At 32.0% G+C, this 16,889-nt stretch overlaps 2 protein-coding genes across 6 annotated transcripts in view; one reads left to right on the top strand and one right to left on the bottom strand.

Moving 5' to 3' along the window:
- Nucleotides 1-4,506, top strand: part of LOC120081383 (SEC12-like protein 2) — a 29,224-nt gene extending 24,718 nt beyond the window's left edge. Inside the window, exons 6-10 of the mRNA XM_039036212.2 lie at nucleotides 1,293-1,368; nucleotides 1,446-1,566; nucleotides 2,403-2,519; nucleotides 2,607-2,674; nucleotides 4,233-4,506. Coding sequence (XP_038892140.2) covers nucleotides 1,293-1,368; nucleotides 1,446-1,566; nucleotides 2,403-2,519; nucleotides 2,607-2,674; nucleotides 4,233-4,342 — 492 coding nt within the window. The 3' untranslated portion in view covers nucleotides 4,343-4,506. The remainder of the gene's footprint in view (nucleotides 1-1,292; nucleotides 1,369-1,445; nucleotides 1,567-2,402; nucleotides 2,520-2,606; nucleotides 2,675-4,232) is intronic.
- Nucleotides 4,507-12,742: 8,236 nt separating this feature from the next.
- The window catches only part of LOC120081560 (uncharacterized), a 34,079-nt gene continuing 29,932 nt past the window's right edge, over nucleotides 12,743-16,889 (bottom strand). For all 5 annotated transcript variants that reach the window (XM_039036549.2, XM_039036550.2, XM_039036551.2 and 2 more), the window contains 4 exons: nucleotides 16,610-16,735; nucleotides 16,013-16,123; nucleotides 13,673-13,792; nucleotides 12,743-13,181 (listed from right to left, as the gene is read on the bottom strand). In XM_039036549.2, the coding sequence (XP_038892477.1) occupies nucleotides 13,116-13,181; nucleotides 13,673-13,792; nucleotides 16,013-16,123; nucleotides 16,610-16,735 (423 nt within the window). In that variant the 3' untranslated portion in view covers nucleotides 12,743-13,115. The remainder of the gene's footprint in view (nucleotides 13,182-13,672; nucleotides 13,793-16,012; nucleotides 16,124-16,609; nucleotides 16,736-16,889) is intronic.

The following is a 16,889-nucleotide window of genomic DNA, read 5'->3' as shown; positions in this document are numbered from 1 at the left end:
GCAGAATACAGGGTCATGAGTCTGGGAATCTGTGAAGAGATCTGGCTTGAAAAAGTTTTGAAAGACCTTGATCAAGAGCATTCCGGTCCAATGAAACTCTACTGTGATAATAAAGCGGCCATAAGCATAGCAAATAATCCTATTCAACATGACAGAACAAAGCATGTGGAGATTGACTGGCATTTTATCAAGGAAAGACTTGATAGTGGCAACATTTGTGTTCCTTATATTCCTTCCAATCAACAAATTGCAGATGTCCTAACAAAGGGACTTCCCAGACAGTTGTTTGACGCATGTGTGAGCAAGTTGGATCTTATTGACATCTACGCCCCAACTTGAGGGGGAGTGTTGAAATTAGGGTTTTTGTACTCTAGGGGCAACTTTGTCTTTTTCATTGTACCCTAGGGTTTCCCTGTTCTCTATTTAAGTTGTTGGTCTATTGTATTTCTTTATATCAGTTGTCTAATAAGAATCCCTTTATCCCGTGGTTTTTCTCCCTAATTAGGGTTTTCCACGTAAATCCTTGGTGTACTATTTTCTTTTCCCTACTCTATTTTCCATCAAAATATTTTATCTTTATTTAGTTGAATTTACATTTTTTTACATTATATTTGTTAGTTTCAAAATGTAATTTCCTTTTTTATGTTTTATGTGTAAGATATCTTCTTGCAACTTCTGTCTTTGAAAAATAAATTATTATTTTTCTCCCTAAAACTTTATGTTTGAAGAATGAGCCATTTGAGAAAGGAAAACAAATTGACATCTGGTGAAGGCAAGTAAAGTTGATTGCACAATGGACTATATGAGCACGGTTGGCAGATCAGTTGGGACATTTTGGATCGTCTCATATGCCATGGTGCAGTGAATATGTGACAAATTGGTTATCTTCTATTAGGTTTAAAAACTATCATCAGTACAAAATTTACAAACCAATGGGAGGATATTGGTTTTGTGATAAGTCAGCCCTTTGCCGATGTCTTTAATTAATTTTCAGTGGTTTGTGTAGTCTTCTTAGTTTCAAAGATAGTTTGCAAGTTTTCAGTGTCTTATTTTGGTTCTCAGATGGCGAGGATTTGGGTCTGTCTATTGTTTAAATGTTTTCATGGTTAATCACTATTTGATTGTACTTCTCTCTAATTTCTTGTTTTTAATTGTTTCTTTATTTTCACTCTGTTCAGGAGCCAGTATCCCTTGAACATTTATTCCTTTTCACTATATTAGTGAGAAGTTTGTTCATGTTTAATAAAAAAAAGGAGCTCACCGTTAGGTAATAAACTTCTTGTGGTTTGCAGGATGAGGTTTTTATCTCATGCAGATTTTCCTTCGCGAACAACGGGGATATGGTTTTATACACTGCTGCAGTGACTGGTAAAGATATTTCTTCTGACTTGTGTTTGCGTTATAATAATCGTATTGTTATCTAATTTTATTGAGGGATGTAATAGGCAAAGGTGGAAGCATTGTATCTTGGAATGCAGCCACTTGGAGGAGGGTGGCTTCAAAGCTCATAACTCGTGATAATATTACTGCATTCAATGTTTCAGCTAATGGGAGACTCCTTGCCTGGTACTAAAATAAGTGAATTTTTTTTCTCTTGCAAGGATCTGTTTATTTATTATTTTTTATAATACTCGAACATTGTAGTCATGCCTGGTTAGGTGTTCTAGAAAATGCTTAGAAAATGTCAATACACAATGGGAGGGGACATTCTAGCTACTTAGGTGTTCAAACCTTGTAGGCTGCTATCAACACCTTGTAGGCTGCTATCTGTGATATTGTCCATGATTTACGTAGGCCTTCAAATGAAAAAGACATATATGGTAGAATTGTAACCCTAGAATACAATCTTAATCGAAATGCATACATTTGTCTCATACACTATTTGGATGGTGAGAAAAGATATATTTTATCGATTTACTTAGGCCTTCGTTGGGTGCACTGTGAGATTGGTTACTTAACCGAACCCCAATGGTTGAGAGAATAAGACGTATTAGGTAGTTGGAAGAAAATTTTGGAATTTACTTTTATAGGCTTTCAATAGGTTAATGCCAATTGCCAACTTAACTCAGATTATTTATTCTCATACTATATCTTATCTCACCTTTTTTTGTTTATAAGAAAAATTCAGGTCAAGGTTAATTATCTGTAACTGTTTATTCGAGTGGTAGTTCAAAGGCTATTTTGCAATGAGATTTAGTTGAAGACCAAAAAATGTATTCTGATAGTTCTTTCAACAAGCCTTCGCTAGTAATTATTCTATTAGAGATAACGAAATGACATTTTCATTTCGTTACCTTGTTGGCTTGGCGGCTACTCTTTAATATACATTATTTTTGTATCTGAAGGGGTGTTGTACTTTTTAATACATTTCAATAACAGTTTCTGCTTCATGGTTGGTGTAGTGGTACAACTCAGGGAGATGTTCTGATCATAAATTCAACCAGCATGCGAGTTCAAAAGATAGTTAAGAAGGCACACCTTGGTTTTGTAACGGCATTGAGCTTTTCCCCCGATTCAAGGTTTTAATCGAACATCTCCATTTAACATGATTAGATATCACTGTAATAAAATATCGATTATGAAATATGTTATTTCTTTGAATCCAGAGCTTTGGCTTCTGCATCAATGGACTCCAGTGCTAGGGTGACTGTAATTGAGGAGGAGCAGAAAAACGGTACTTGTATCCTTGCTTTCTTGTCTAATAATTCGAACGTATATACGTGCCACAGTTGTCAATTGTCACCCCACAGCACTCCCTATAGAAACGAAATAAAGAATAGGCTAACTTATAACAAATATCTTTAAACTTTGTCATTTGAAACAAATTTACCCCTATACTTTTAAACATTTAAATATTACCTCCCAACTCTCATAATTGTTTCAATAGAAATATTTTGGAATTTCAAACAGAAATTAGGATTTAGAACGGTGTGGTGATGACCTAAAACTACCTAGTGATTCAAATTTTGAATTTAGATCACTGCCACACCATTTCATGTCTCAACGTCTGTCCAAAATTCTAAAAAATTTATAGAATATCAGGGTATTTTTGAAACGTTAATGAAAGTTCAAAGGTAAAATTGATGTTTTTGAAAGTAAAGGAATATTTTTTAAAGAAATGGCAAAATTTTAGGGTATTTTTTATCATTTAACAATCTAAAAAATATGTAACCACGCGGCATCATCACTAATAGCAGGCTTAGGTTTAAAACAGTATGATGTTTCAATTTTGATAGAAAACATTATGATATTACTTTTGGCTTTAGTCGATGGATTTTATGTTGATTGTTTGGTCATGGTTGTTAATGGGGGAAGATGCGATGTGCTTGATGCAAGCCTGATTGGAACAATATTACGTAAAAGTTAAAAGTGCCTGTTGTCACGTATGTTCTCTCATTTAACTGAAAATGACAAAAGGATAAAAATTTGAAGGGTTGGTTTTTTGTTTTTTTATTGTTCTTTTTTTTTTTTTTTTTTTTCCTTTCTAAAGTCCCAATATAAGAGACTCAAAGCTCAGACCTCTTGGTTATACTTTTAGATATGTTTGTTGGTATGTATTTCTTTAAAAAAAGTTAAATTATATAAAATATTCCTAAACTTTATATATTGTGTCGAAAATACTCTTGATCTTTCAAAAGCTTCAAAAATATCTTTAAACTTGGAAAAAAAAGGTTAAAAAATATTCTTACTGTTAATTTTAGATGGAAACTCTTATTAAAATAAGAGTATTTTCCTAACTTTTCTTTAAATTTAAGAATATTTTTTAAACTAAGTTTTTTCTATTCTACTTTTTTTAAGAAAACACCAACAGTTTCTATCAAAAACCCAATTCTAAGGGTATTTTTGAACTCTTTCGCAAAGTTTTAGGATATTTTTAAAACTTTAAAAGTTTAGGAGTATGTTTGAAACAGTCTAGGGCTTTTTTTTTTTTTTTTTTTTAATATTTTAGCCAAAAAATACTTGGGAAAATTTATATTCATAGACATGTATTGTTTGAGTAAAATTCTATATTTATTTTTATTTTTAAACTTGCAGAATAAGTAAAGGCTCAACCTTCATATACATAGATAAATAGATAGTAGTATATTAACCTATAATTGATATCTAATTCATGTAGTATAATGACTTTTTACATCAGAGTAAAAATTTGCTTACCCTTTATTTAACTTCAGTAGTCTTTTAGCCAATGGAAAACTGAGGGTATCACTAAATTACCATTAATTTGGCTGCAGGATTTAACTTGTGGATCGTCATATTCATCATGTTAATTGCTGTTGCTGCATATTTCATCAACAATTATGAAATTCATAAGTTTGAGCTTCCCGCCTTTTTCAGTGCTTAAATGAAAGGTGGAATATTGAGGAACAAAGAGCCTAACAGTTTGAATTGAAACTTTCCCTTGGAATTAATTATATTCAAATCCAAATAAGTGGTTTCCTAATTCTATGTTATATGTAAAATTCCCAATTTTTTTAATATAGTGTTCAAAATTGAAATCTTCTCACATTTTACTTCCTAATTTAGTTAGATTTTCTTATTTTCTCCTCTAACAACAAAAGATTATTGAGAATTGTCACAGTACTGTTCACAATTCTTCTCATGAATGTGATTGTTGATGCAATATTGAAGAATAGGAACATGGTTACAACCATTGTATTTAATTTTTTGTTGACAATGTTGATATTTCCATTGATAGTGCAAATATAATATAGATAATAAAAACATTAATTTGTCTAAAAATCACAAAAATATTTATTTATTTAGTGATATATTCTTTTTTAATGTTTTTATTTTTAATAGTTTTTTCAGAAATATCCATTGTCGGTATTATTCTATTAGATATTGATCACTTTATAAATAGCATAGAAGAAAGGGTCGAGTTTTTATAGATAAATTAAACAAAGAGGATGTCAGGTGAGTGCAGAAACGAGCAGTAAATCATCTTTCTGCTTTGATTTGTATAGCATTCTCATTAACTGAGGGTAGGGAATTCGAACTATAGATCTTATGTTACTAGTACATTTTGAATGTTTTGTTGATCTATGTATATATTCTCGTTGATTTGAACATTGTGGTTATTAGCTCATTTCAATTGACTCATTAATTTGAACATTATTTTGCTGATCAAAAGATAATTGTTTTTGAAGTTGAAGCATCTATTCTCTTTTAGAAGTCAGGTTCAAATCTCCATTTCAGCTTGTGAACTTTGATGAAATTATAAAATAATATCTTTTTAATTAAAATACTGTTTTAGTCATTCAAAGTTTGTTCAATTTTAATCATCACACTTTTCAATTCTTTAATTTTAGTTTATGTACTTTTAATGGATCGTAAATTTAGTCTTTTAAGTTATTTTTAACTAAAAATTGTTCAATAAATAATAATTTTCATGCAAGTAAATATAATATGTGAATATGCTTCAAAATTTTTATTAAAAATGTTTATGCTGTTATGAAAATTGAGGAGCATAATGGAAATACAGATATGAAAAATATAATATAATAATATTTTTATATAATAATAATAAATAAATAAAAACTAAAATTATAAAATAAAATAACTAAAACATAAAATAATCAAAATCATGAAATTAGATAATATGGAATTTGGTGGTAGTAGAATTCTCACAAATGTTGGTGTGTTCTTAAAATCCACTAAATGCCACTATTTATAGACAAAGTGGTAAGTAGGATGCAGACTTATATAGACACCAAACATGAATAATTACATGGCACATGGACAACATGAATGGTGACACATGACCTTAGTGACACTAAACAATGGGCATCTATTTTCTATTATAATATTCATAATACTCCCCTTAGATGCCCATATATATATATATGAAATATGCCTCGTTAAAACATTACTAGGAAAAACCCAATGAGAAAAACCCTAGTAAAGGAAAAAGAGTACATATTTCTTATAATACATATTCCTACAAAAAAATACAATATATGTACTTGATGACGGGCAGAAATGCACACTTTTATTTAGAATTATGAGACCTGTTAAGTAGAATATGCGGCGATTATATTTGGAATTCATGAGAAAACGAGCTTACGTTGATCGACATTAAGAATCGCGACTAACCCACTTTTATGCGTTATTATGATCCAATTGTCTATTTTTGTAGCTAACGAAGGAATCGATCGCATGCGCGGGAGCCAGGCTATCGCAAGGACGACAGCATGCGGAGATTTCCCCATTGCAGAAGCGAACACATACGTTCGACGGATGAATGTTGCGTCTATTAACCACATGCGTCCATCGCGTAGACGTTGCAGCTGTCGAGCGAATGCGGTCATCGCAGGGAGATTGCGGCTACATAATAATAACCACAATAGAGGGATGAGCGCAAGGGTGGTGGAATGCGTTGATACTCCGGAAACCAAGCATGAACGCATACCTAGGGAGTATCAAAAGGTGATGTTGACATTTCACCTACCATGCCGTTAGCAGCAGAGATTCAGAAAAGGACTATCACGCCGCGAATGTGATTCAGAGCAGGTTCATTAATGTTTTCGGCGATCAAGCTCTATAAATATAAGTCGTTGGGCAGAACTTGAAATTATCCAGGGTTTTCCATCCAAGGTGCTCTACCTTCGGGTATCTCTGTGATCCAGACCAAAGCGTGAGAAGATAGCTTGAGAGTTCTTCATCCCCTTAACCATTTCGAGTGACGACCGGAGTCTTCGCTGGAGTTAGAGCTCAAGAGAGTCTACTCCATCGCCCATCCATGGCACCATCGACAGCCTTGACACACATCTAATGGAAGCAAGACATTGCTTCCATCTGGCCTTGGATCTCTTCTATCCTTGTACTGTATTACATTTTGGCTTAAGGAATTAATACATTTTGTGATCAATGCATTTCTATATTTTCCTTCAATTCCATCTCCATCTTCATTTACCTAGCATCCTTTACTTTCATTGCATCATTAAGTAAGACTGCTAGAGTATTGCATACTTAATCATGCGACATAGAGATATGAAGCATGTAGCAAACCACCGGGAGGTGTGCATTGCGTGAGTGTCATGAGAAAATCTCATTTGCTTAGTGTGAAGCTGTAGCAACGCTTGTCTATAAGCGGACGCAATGCTTGTCTATGAGTAGATTCAGCAGCAACTAACTGCCCGGGAGGGTAAGTAGTTGGTCGCATTAAGCAATTTAAGCAAGGGTTCACTAGAGATAAGAATAATCTTATGTCAGCCAGGTTTATGCAATTACCTTGTCTTATGAGCGCATCATTCATCATTTAGGCATACTTGGGAGAGTAGTCTAAAAACCAAATCTATGACTCGAGAGAGCGGATTGGATCGCATAAGCAAGAATGGGGAACTTAGAAATAAGCTCCGTTTGCTAATACACAACGTATGTACCCTTTAAGTAGGATATGGTGGTATGCGGTCATCTTGCTTATGTGTGAGAGCACGTGAGTAGGAATGTAGAGGCTTAGAAATAGACTTCTCGACACTATCGCATATACATCGCATGCGTCTACATCAAGTGTGTATAGCATGATCGCATAGCTTGCATTGGCTGGGGTTACCCTTGCGGTCAAACTTAGTGTTGCAGTGAAGACATCCTCGCCTTTTCATCTATTTTTCCATGTATCTACGCATTAACAATTGTCGTATCTCTACCTCTCAGTCATACTTCCACTTCTTTATCTGTTAGTTAGGAGTAGGAGTAGTGCTTAGCCCATAACCCTCATCATTCTTTTATTTCTTTGCCGCAAACACATTACCGCATACCATTTAGCTACAAGTCCCTGAGTTCGACCTCGAATCACCCGAGAAACTTGCAATCTCGTTATACTTGGCGAGAGCACAACAAACTTGCAACAGGAACGCGTGGTCATTACATATGAGATCAACGAATATTTTCCATTCCAACGCATGACAAACACATAACCTAAGACATGCATCGTAATAATGCATCCAAAATTCACGTCACTAGTACTCCCCCTCATGAAAACATTACTTAAAATCTCTGAGTCGCCGCATTCCACTATTGTGCACCAATGTTTCAAAAGTTGCGGTTGGTAGCCTTTGTAATTCTACCAAGTTATCCCTCAAATAAATTTGTTGTATAGTGTTGTCGTCATTTTCTTCAAGATCATGAGTGTAGAAAAGCTACGGTGAAATATGTTTTGTTCTATCTCCTTTAATATATCCTCCTTTGATTTGGGCTATGCAAGATGTGTTGTCTTCGTATAATATTGTTGGAAGATTTTTATTAGAAGACAAGTCACATGTTTCACGAATGTGTGAGTCATTGACCTTAGCCATACACCTTCTCGACTAGTCTCGTGGATTGCAAGAATTTCAGCATAATTTGAAGAAGTGGTCATTATAGTCTGTTTCACCGATCACCATGATATAGCAGTTCTTCCACATGGTGAACAAATATCATGTTTGAGATCTAGCTTTGTGTGGATCAGATAAATATCCAGAATCTACATAACTAACTAGATCAAAATTTGATTTATTTGAATAAAACAAACCCATATCGATTGTTCCTCGGAGATAACAGAATATATGCTTAATTTTGTTCCAATGTCTTTTTGTAAGAGAAGAACTATATCTAGCTAATAAATTTACTGAAAATGCAATATCTGGAGAAAAACTATATCTAGCTAATAAATTTATTGAAAATGAAATATCTAATTTTGTATTATTAACAAGTTATATAAGTGCACCAATTGCACTAAGATATGGTACTTCAGGACCAAGAAGTTCTTCATTATCTTCTCGAGGTCGAAATAGATCTTTCTTTATATCCAATGAACGGACTTCCATTGGAATATTTAATGGATGTGCTTTGTTCATATAAAATATTTTCAAAATTTTTCCTGTATAAGTTGACTGATTAATAAATATTCCATCTGCTAAATGCTCAATTTGCAAACTAAGGCAAAATTTTATTTTTCCGAGATCTTTTATTTCAAATTCTTTCTTAAGATATTCTATTACCTTTGAAAGCTCTTCAAGAATTCTAATTATATTCAAGTCATCAACATATACAGTTATAATAGCAAATTCTTATTGTGATTTCTTTATAAAAACACATGGACATATTGGATTATTTTGATATCCTTCTTTCAATAAATATACACTTAGGCGATTGTACCACATACGTCTTGATTGTTTCAATCCATATAGTGATCTTTGTAACTTTATTGAATACCATTCTCGGGAAGTTGATGTATGTTTCAGGTACCTTAAATTCTTCTGGGATTCTCATATAAATATCATTATCAAGAGGTCCATATAAATATGTTGTGATTACATCCATAAGATGCATATCCAAACTTTTATACATAGTTAAGCCAATTAAATATCTTAATGTAATTGCATCCACCATGGGAGAATACGTCTCCTCAAAATCAATACCAAGTCTTTGTGACAAACCTTATGCAACTAATCTTGCTTTATATCTTATAATCTCATTATTTTAATTTCTTTTCCTCACAAATACCCATTTGTAACCCACATGTTTAACACCTTCTAGTGTTTGGACTATAGATCCAAAAACCTGACGTTTTGAAAGTGAGTTTAATTTTGTCTTGATTGCTTCTTTCCACTAAAACCAATATTTTTTATGTTGACGTTCTTCAACAAATTTTGGTTCAGGATCCTCATTTTTAGATATAATATTAAAAGCAACATTATACGCAAAAATGTTAATAATTACATTAGTTTGATTCCATCTTTTTCTTGTCATGACATAGTTTACTAAAATCTCATTATTATATTTAGATATTTCACCTTCCTCGCTAATCATGTCAAGGATTTTTTTTATGGGTATTTACATCCTCAACCAAGTCTTTTTTGCAATTAATTATTTTCATTTTCGAGGATTTTTTATGGGTCAAATATGTCATTATCCTAGTATGAAAAATTTGCTTCCACATTTTTTTTTTCCTTGAGGTAGGCTTGATAGAGGTCAACTAAGTGTTTTGATAGGTACGTGACTAATACCTAGTCATTCCGCATTGGAAGCATTTATTTTAACACTTTCTTAACTTTTATCTTGTGGAGCTTTTCCTTTGTGATCATCATTTTGTGTGGTTCTTTTGAAATTTAAATGATTAGAACGACCATCACGAAAATAATAATTATTTCTTCCTCTACTACGAACCTCGACCACAATTAGTATTAAAATTCACAGCATTCACTTCAGGAAATGGTGTTGTTCCGGTTGGTCAAAATTCATGATTTTTCATCAATAACTCATTATTTTGTTCGGCCACGAGAAGACATGAAATTAATTTAGAATACTGTTTAAAATCTTTCTCTCGATATTGCTGCTACAGGAGCATATTGGAGACATGAAATATAGAAAATATCTTTTCTAACATATCAACATCAGTAATTTTCTCTCCGCATAATAACAATTTGGAACTGATTTTAAATAATGTGGACTTGTAGTCACTTACAAATCTTGTAGCCTCAAATGCATCTACTCATAACGAGCTTTAGGAAGAATAACTATTTTTTGATGATCATACCTCTCTTTTAAATTTTTCCACAAGATATGGGGATATTTTATTGTAAGATACTCCATTTTCAATCCCTCATGGATATGATGACAAAGAAAAATCATAGCTTTTGTTTTGTCCTGACTGGATGTCATATTTCTTTCTTTAATAGTCTCCCAAAGATTCATAGCATCCAAGTAAATTTCAGCATCAATTACACATGACAAATAATTATTGTCGTTAATATCAAGGGCGAAAAATTCTATTTTGTGAGATTTGTCATGACACCATTATCATAAAATATTGTACTTATGTTAGAAATTTAATAGATATTGAATATGCAAAATAACATTAATTTATTAATTATAACAAAGAGGGAAAAAACGATATATTTTTAGGACCTACCTTTCAGGGAAAACAACAGGAACTCGTGCTGATAAGGTGTTATGAAATTTGAGGAACACAATAGAAATATGGATATGAAAAATATAATATAATAAAATTTTTATATAATAATAATAAATAAATAAAAACTAGAATTATAAAATAAAATAACTAAAACATAAAATAACCAAAATCATGAAATTAGATAATAGGGAAATTTGTGGAAGTGGAATTCTCATCAATGTTGGTGTGTTCTTAAGATCCACCAAATGTCACTATTTATAGGCAAAATGGCAAGTAGGATGTGGACTTACATGGACATCAGACATGAATAACTACATGGCACATTGACAATATGAATGGTGACACATAGCTTTTGAGATACTAAGTATTGGACATCTATTTTCTATTATAATATTCATGATATATGCTAATATTTAAAAAAAAATAAATAAATAAATAAACTATCTACAAAACTTCAAATACGGGGACAAAATGGTATTTCATCATTTTTTTTAAATAAAATTTATCATATAATAAACAAATATTAGAGAGAGACATTAACTAACTGCAACAACCCGTATTTTTCAGTACAACCATGATAACAAAAATTCAGAAAACGAAACAATTAGAAGCTTTTACAACTTATACACTTTCAATTCAAAATGGTCCAAACATTTCCAACTATCAAAACAGTCACATATATTTAACAAAATCAACTAAAAAAATATACAAAATATTTTCTGTCCATTCTCAAATCACATAAAACATGTTTTCTAATAGGAAAACATTTAAAACATCCTAAACAAATAAATTCGGTTTCAAAACGGTACAAAGCATATTTCGAAACACCAAAGCACATTTTCAACCTTATATCAAATCACAAAAGTAAAAAAACACATAATTATCAAAATTTACATACATTGTGGAAGGGGTGTAGATATTACTTATGAAAGTGTTCGTCTTGGCTTTGGTGACTTCAGAAAATTTTTGAAAAGTAAGATTCTAAATGATCGAAAGTTGTATTATATAAAACATAGATGGATGGAAAGTATTGAAAGATTACTGCTTTTGAAAAGTATGAAACTTCTATTTGTTGAAGGTCTTAAAAGTTTATTTGAACAGTTTGGTTTTGTTGAAGTTTTACTCGTTTGAAAGATCTTGATTTCAAAAGTATTGTTTGTAGCAAAGCTTTGATGGAAAGTTTTGCAATGATTTGCATGTATTTCCAAAAAGTTTTAAAAGCAAATGGGTTTCAAAGCTAAATATGAAAACGACTTATTCAGTGTTTTTGTACTGATCGTTGTTTCTCCAAAATGTCTTCAGATGAAGGATCAAGTGATAGTTTTAAAAAAGTGAAGTTTGACATTCCAACATAGGACATCAACGGTTGTCGTGTTAGGATTTAATAGTTCGACTTAGAACTTGTTTCTAATAGGTTGTTTCTACTAATTCAGATTTTTGTTATAATAGCTACAATGAAAATTACTAAATTTTAGTCAACATATCGATATTTTCATATTTTCAGACTGACATTGACAAAATGGATGAATCGATATTTTCATTATATTACAAAAAAATCTACAAAAAATAAAATATAAGCAACAAAACAACACCAATGTATATATAATTTAAACAATAGACATTTTAATATTAAGAAACCATAAAATGTATATTTAATTTATATTTATTTTTGAATGTTTTGTTTATTTATTTTCAATTGACATTTTCTCAATGTTTCTATCGACATTTTCTTAAAACTAAGACATTGATATTTTCATCGAGATCGATATTTTAATGGTTATCCATCTAATCACCGGATGAAAAAACACAATTAGAGATGCTTCGGTAAAGTGATTGAGCCAACAAGAGTACACAAAAATCACATATATAATGAGGAAGAAAAAATGGGATGGCTTTTAAATGTGGCACTGGCTGAACACAATGGTGCTCCATTTATATCACAAATGAGAATATTATACACTATCTTCAATGGATAGCATATATTTTACGCTTGAAATGATAAATAAAACCTTCCAAAAGTTCAATGTGAAGCTTCGGGCATCAAGACTCAATTATGTTCACTTCAGAATGAGCTTGCACAAGTTGCTATTGTGGTTAGGTCGATAACTTCTATCATCTAATTTCTTTTGTTACTTCTGTATATGTAGGTCGATAACTTCAGCCAAACCGTGCATAAAAAGGGGGGAAGTAAGCTAGTCGAGTCACTCGGCAAAAAACACAATCACTGACGCTTGGTTCGGTAGAGCGAATAACCAACTAGGGCAGAAACAAAAAAGGTCCACAAAACCTGCCAAAAACACATGCTAAGGCTTAAAAGAATAGTAGATGTTAGTCCAAGGGAACATATGGGAGTGATCTCAGCAAGCCATTATAAAAATCACTTCTCTTCAAATATCACTTTGACGAACGTTGAAATTGATTTTATGGATTTTCAATAATTAATTGAGAGGTGATTGACCGGAAATCACTCACCCTCATTTTATTCCTTTATTGAAATATTAGATTTTACTCTTATATTTAAGAATAATTTTTTGCTCTCTTTTAATAATTTATCTATTAATACCATTTTTTTAGTAATTTGATAATTCTAAAGTCACTTTAGAGACGAAACATAATAGTTCAAAATTACTTTTAGATAAATGAAAATCACTTTTAAAACCAAACATCAATATTCTAGTAAAAAAATCAATGGTACTTAAATCCCTTTTTCTGAAATCACTACTTCAAATATCACACATACACAAAATAAAATATTGGGAGAAATGGAAGGATCCTTACCGTATTAATTGCAAGCCATCGTTCAAGTCTTCTGATTCTAGATTGCATGTCTTCAATGATTCCTTCCAATGGAGATGATGCCTCCCTACTAGGGGAGGATTCTGAAGCTGTACTACTTCCCTGTTCCAATCATTTTTCCACAATATATGGAGTGTAAATCAACATTCGCAAAACAGTTCTTTTACCAGGAGACATAATTTTTGCCCAACCAAAAAATAAAAAAAGAACAAGCACTCAAAAGCTCCACGAAGAGATTACATAATTTACACAAAACCCAACCGGACTACATAGACAACACCAGAAAATAAAATGAGACTTGTTAGGATAGCTCCTAACAAGAACACTCAAGAATACCACAAAAAATTCAATAACACTAAAATATGGAAATATAAGAAAATATGCTATAATATCATAAGAGGAGTAACAAGGTAACCACTAGCCTTTTGAGAGGGCTAAACTTTTCTAAATTCCCAAAGGAAATACCACAAAAATTCTTCACACCCTGCTCTCAATGCCACTCCCTCTATTTATAATTAAAAACCCTAGCAACTCACTATCTAATTACTAATATGCTCCTAGTAACCATACTAATATTTACTAATAATCCTACCATCGGTCTTACAAAGACCCTATAATCAAACACATCCTACCTAACCAGAAAAATGACCAAAAACCAGAGAGGAAATTCTTTTACTAGTTTTTGAGTCCTGCTTCTCAAAATGTATAAAAGGAGTGGAAGCCAAACTTGAAAAACAGTTGGTTAGTTCAATATGGATTGATTTTGCTGGTTTTAATCCCTTCAATTCTTGTTACTATTATGGTCAGTTTGGTTGGTTTTTCCAGTCAGTTAAAGTTTGCTTTCGGTGTTCGTTAGGCCAAGATCCAAACCAAACTCACATGCTCTGACATCTCTAGGTAACACCTATCATGCTCTGAAAGAATTCATGTTCCTTCAACTAAGGATTTAATATCCTTCTGGCATGTCACCAATTGGAGGATTCGACATCGATATTAAGGAGTAATGGATATCGTTGATGCTTTCTTATGAACGCCCATACAATATAAAATAAATATCAATTATAAATTCTAAAATGAATATATACTTAATGACAAGATTTATAATTTAGTTTGGAAGTAAAGCAACTAATTACTAATGCAAATAATTTTTATAATTTTTTTTATTTATAGAAATGCTCATCGATATTTGATATTGATATTTATAGATATATCTGTAAAAATGAAATTCTGATATATTTCTATCCTTCCTTCCAACTATATTAACATCCACCTACGATAATTTTACTTCAAGATTATAATGAGAAAGATAAAAAATGAGTTGATGGAATGTTCCAAAATCTGAGTTGAAACAGTTCAAGAACATCCTTTATACTGAAATTCAGTGTTGTTAAACTCATACAATACACAAGTTGTATCGTACAAGTCAGAACAAAACGCAGGCACGATGACTAAAATCGATTTTTGACTCAGAAATAACATGTATCGTCTGTTTCTTACGTTGAATCGTAAGAAACGAAACAAATCGGACCAATCTAGTTGAAAAAAATAATAATAGGCTTTTGACTCACCTCAATCACAATATAGGGATTAGAGCATGGGTGGAAATTTGGAATTGAACCCAAAGGAAATCGAAAGAGAAGAAAAAAAAAAGTTGAAGAAGAAGATGCAGTAGAAGATGAGGCCTGAGGGCAAAAATTGAAGAAGATGACTAAGAAGAATAAAATTGAAGTAGATGAACAGAGAAATTCAAGAAGAAGAAGTGAAGGGGGACCAAAATTGAAGATGATGACAGCCGTGGCACATGCACAAGAAGGTTGAAGGCCATATGATGATCTTGGGACTTGGAGAGAAATAAATAGAAGGGATAGATGTGATCACTTTATCGAATTTTCTTCAATTTTGGGACTGGGTTAACTTTAAAGGAAGTTAAAAGGCCTAAATAGGAATTCACGTTCACTCTGAGACTTGTCAGAGAATTAAAGAGTCTTCTAATTCAGAGGATGAAAAGACCATAGGTCAGAAAAATATTAAAGACAGATGACTAAGTCTTATTTAAAAAAAAAAAAAAAAAAAAACCCTCATATTTACAAGGTTTCATTAACAACTCATTACTAATTCTTGATTATATTTATTCAAATAATTCCTATCTAAATATTAATTAAAAATTAAGATTTATGATACACAATACACTAATTTTTAATTCCGATATGCATTCCAATTTACGAGTTAACAATGTTGCTGAAATCTACTGAATAACAATTATAGTGTTAGTCTTCCGAGTAGTATATTCAGGCTTGAATTTATCCAACAAATTCAACATACCTGAGATTGAATAAATTCCACAAGTTCTTGCAGCCTCGCAGCTTGATGATTATGGATTAGGCCAGAACTCCGATTCACTGGCAAACTTTCCAAAACTATTTGAAGATAGCTCTACAAGTAAAAAAGGTAACTGTCAATATGAAGTACAAAGAAGAATGTTCCACTTTCATACTTGTATTCATTGATACTCGAAACATAATTTGTAAGAAAAAAGATCTGCATAATATCATAATTACAGAAGGCAATAGTGATTGTACACCAGAAGCAAAAAATTGAACACGATCCCAGAAAGACTCCCAGTTGCACTCCTCCCTTTTAAACTCTCCCAACCCATGGTCTAAGTAGAGACAACAAATATATTGACACATTTTTATTATTGGGCATAGCACTGGATTAAGCACTTTTATAATTTTATAAAATCACAATGGCAAGTTCTGAAACTTAATTATAATGGAAGCTCTAAATTACATTCATGGAAACCAATAACAAACATTTTATAATTTAACGATCTTTCTAAAAGTAGAAAATCAAGTTACGACAAAGGAAGGAATCCTGTAAATCAAAGAACAATGTGCTGTACAACTAGTAAAGGATAACCTTTGTAGTATACGACTCATTCAGTTCGAGCATGGAACCAGCTGCTGCAACAGCCTCTTTATCAACCCCTTTTATTTGTAGATAAGGACAAGGAGCATCTTGCAAATGGTCAACCTCAATTAGAATCTATAAAGGGACATAAAGGTCAAATTTATGATAGATTTGGAAAGGGTTTGCAGGCATGGAATGTTAAAAGACAGCAGTAATCAATCATGAGATGCAACCGCATCTTTTGTAAGAAACTCTATCACAACATGGTCCATGAGCTTTTGGATTAATT

Source organism: Benincasa hispida, chromosome 7, assembly GCF_027475165.1.
Source record: "Benincasa hispida cultivar pf3 chromosome 7, pf3_genome.v1.1, whole genome shotgun sequence".
Classification (NCBI taxonomy): domain Eukaryota; kingdom Viridiplantae; phylum Streptophyta; class Magnoliopsida; order Cucurbitales; family Cucurbitaceae; genus Benincasa; species Benincasa hispida.
This window is presented reverse-complemented; position numbering and strand designations above follow the sequence as displayed.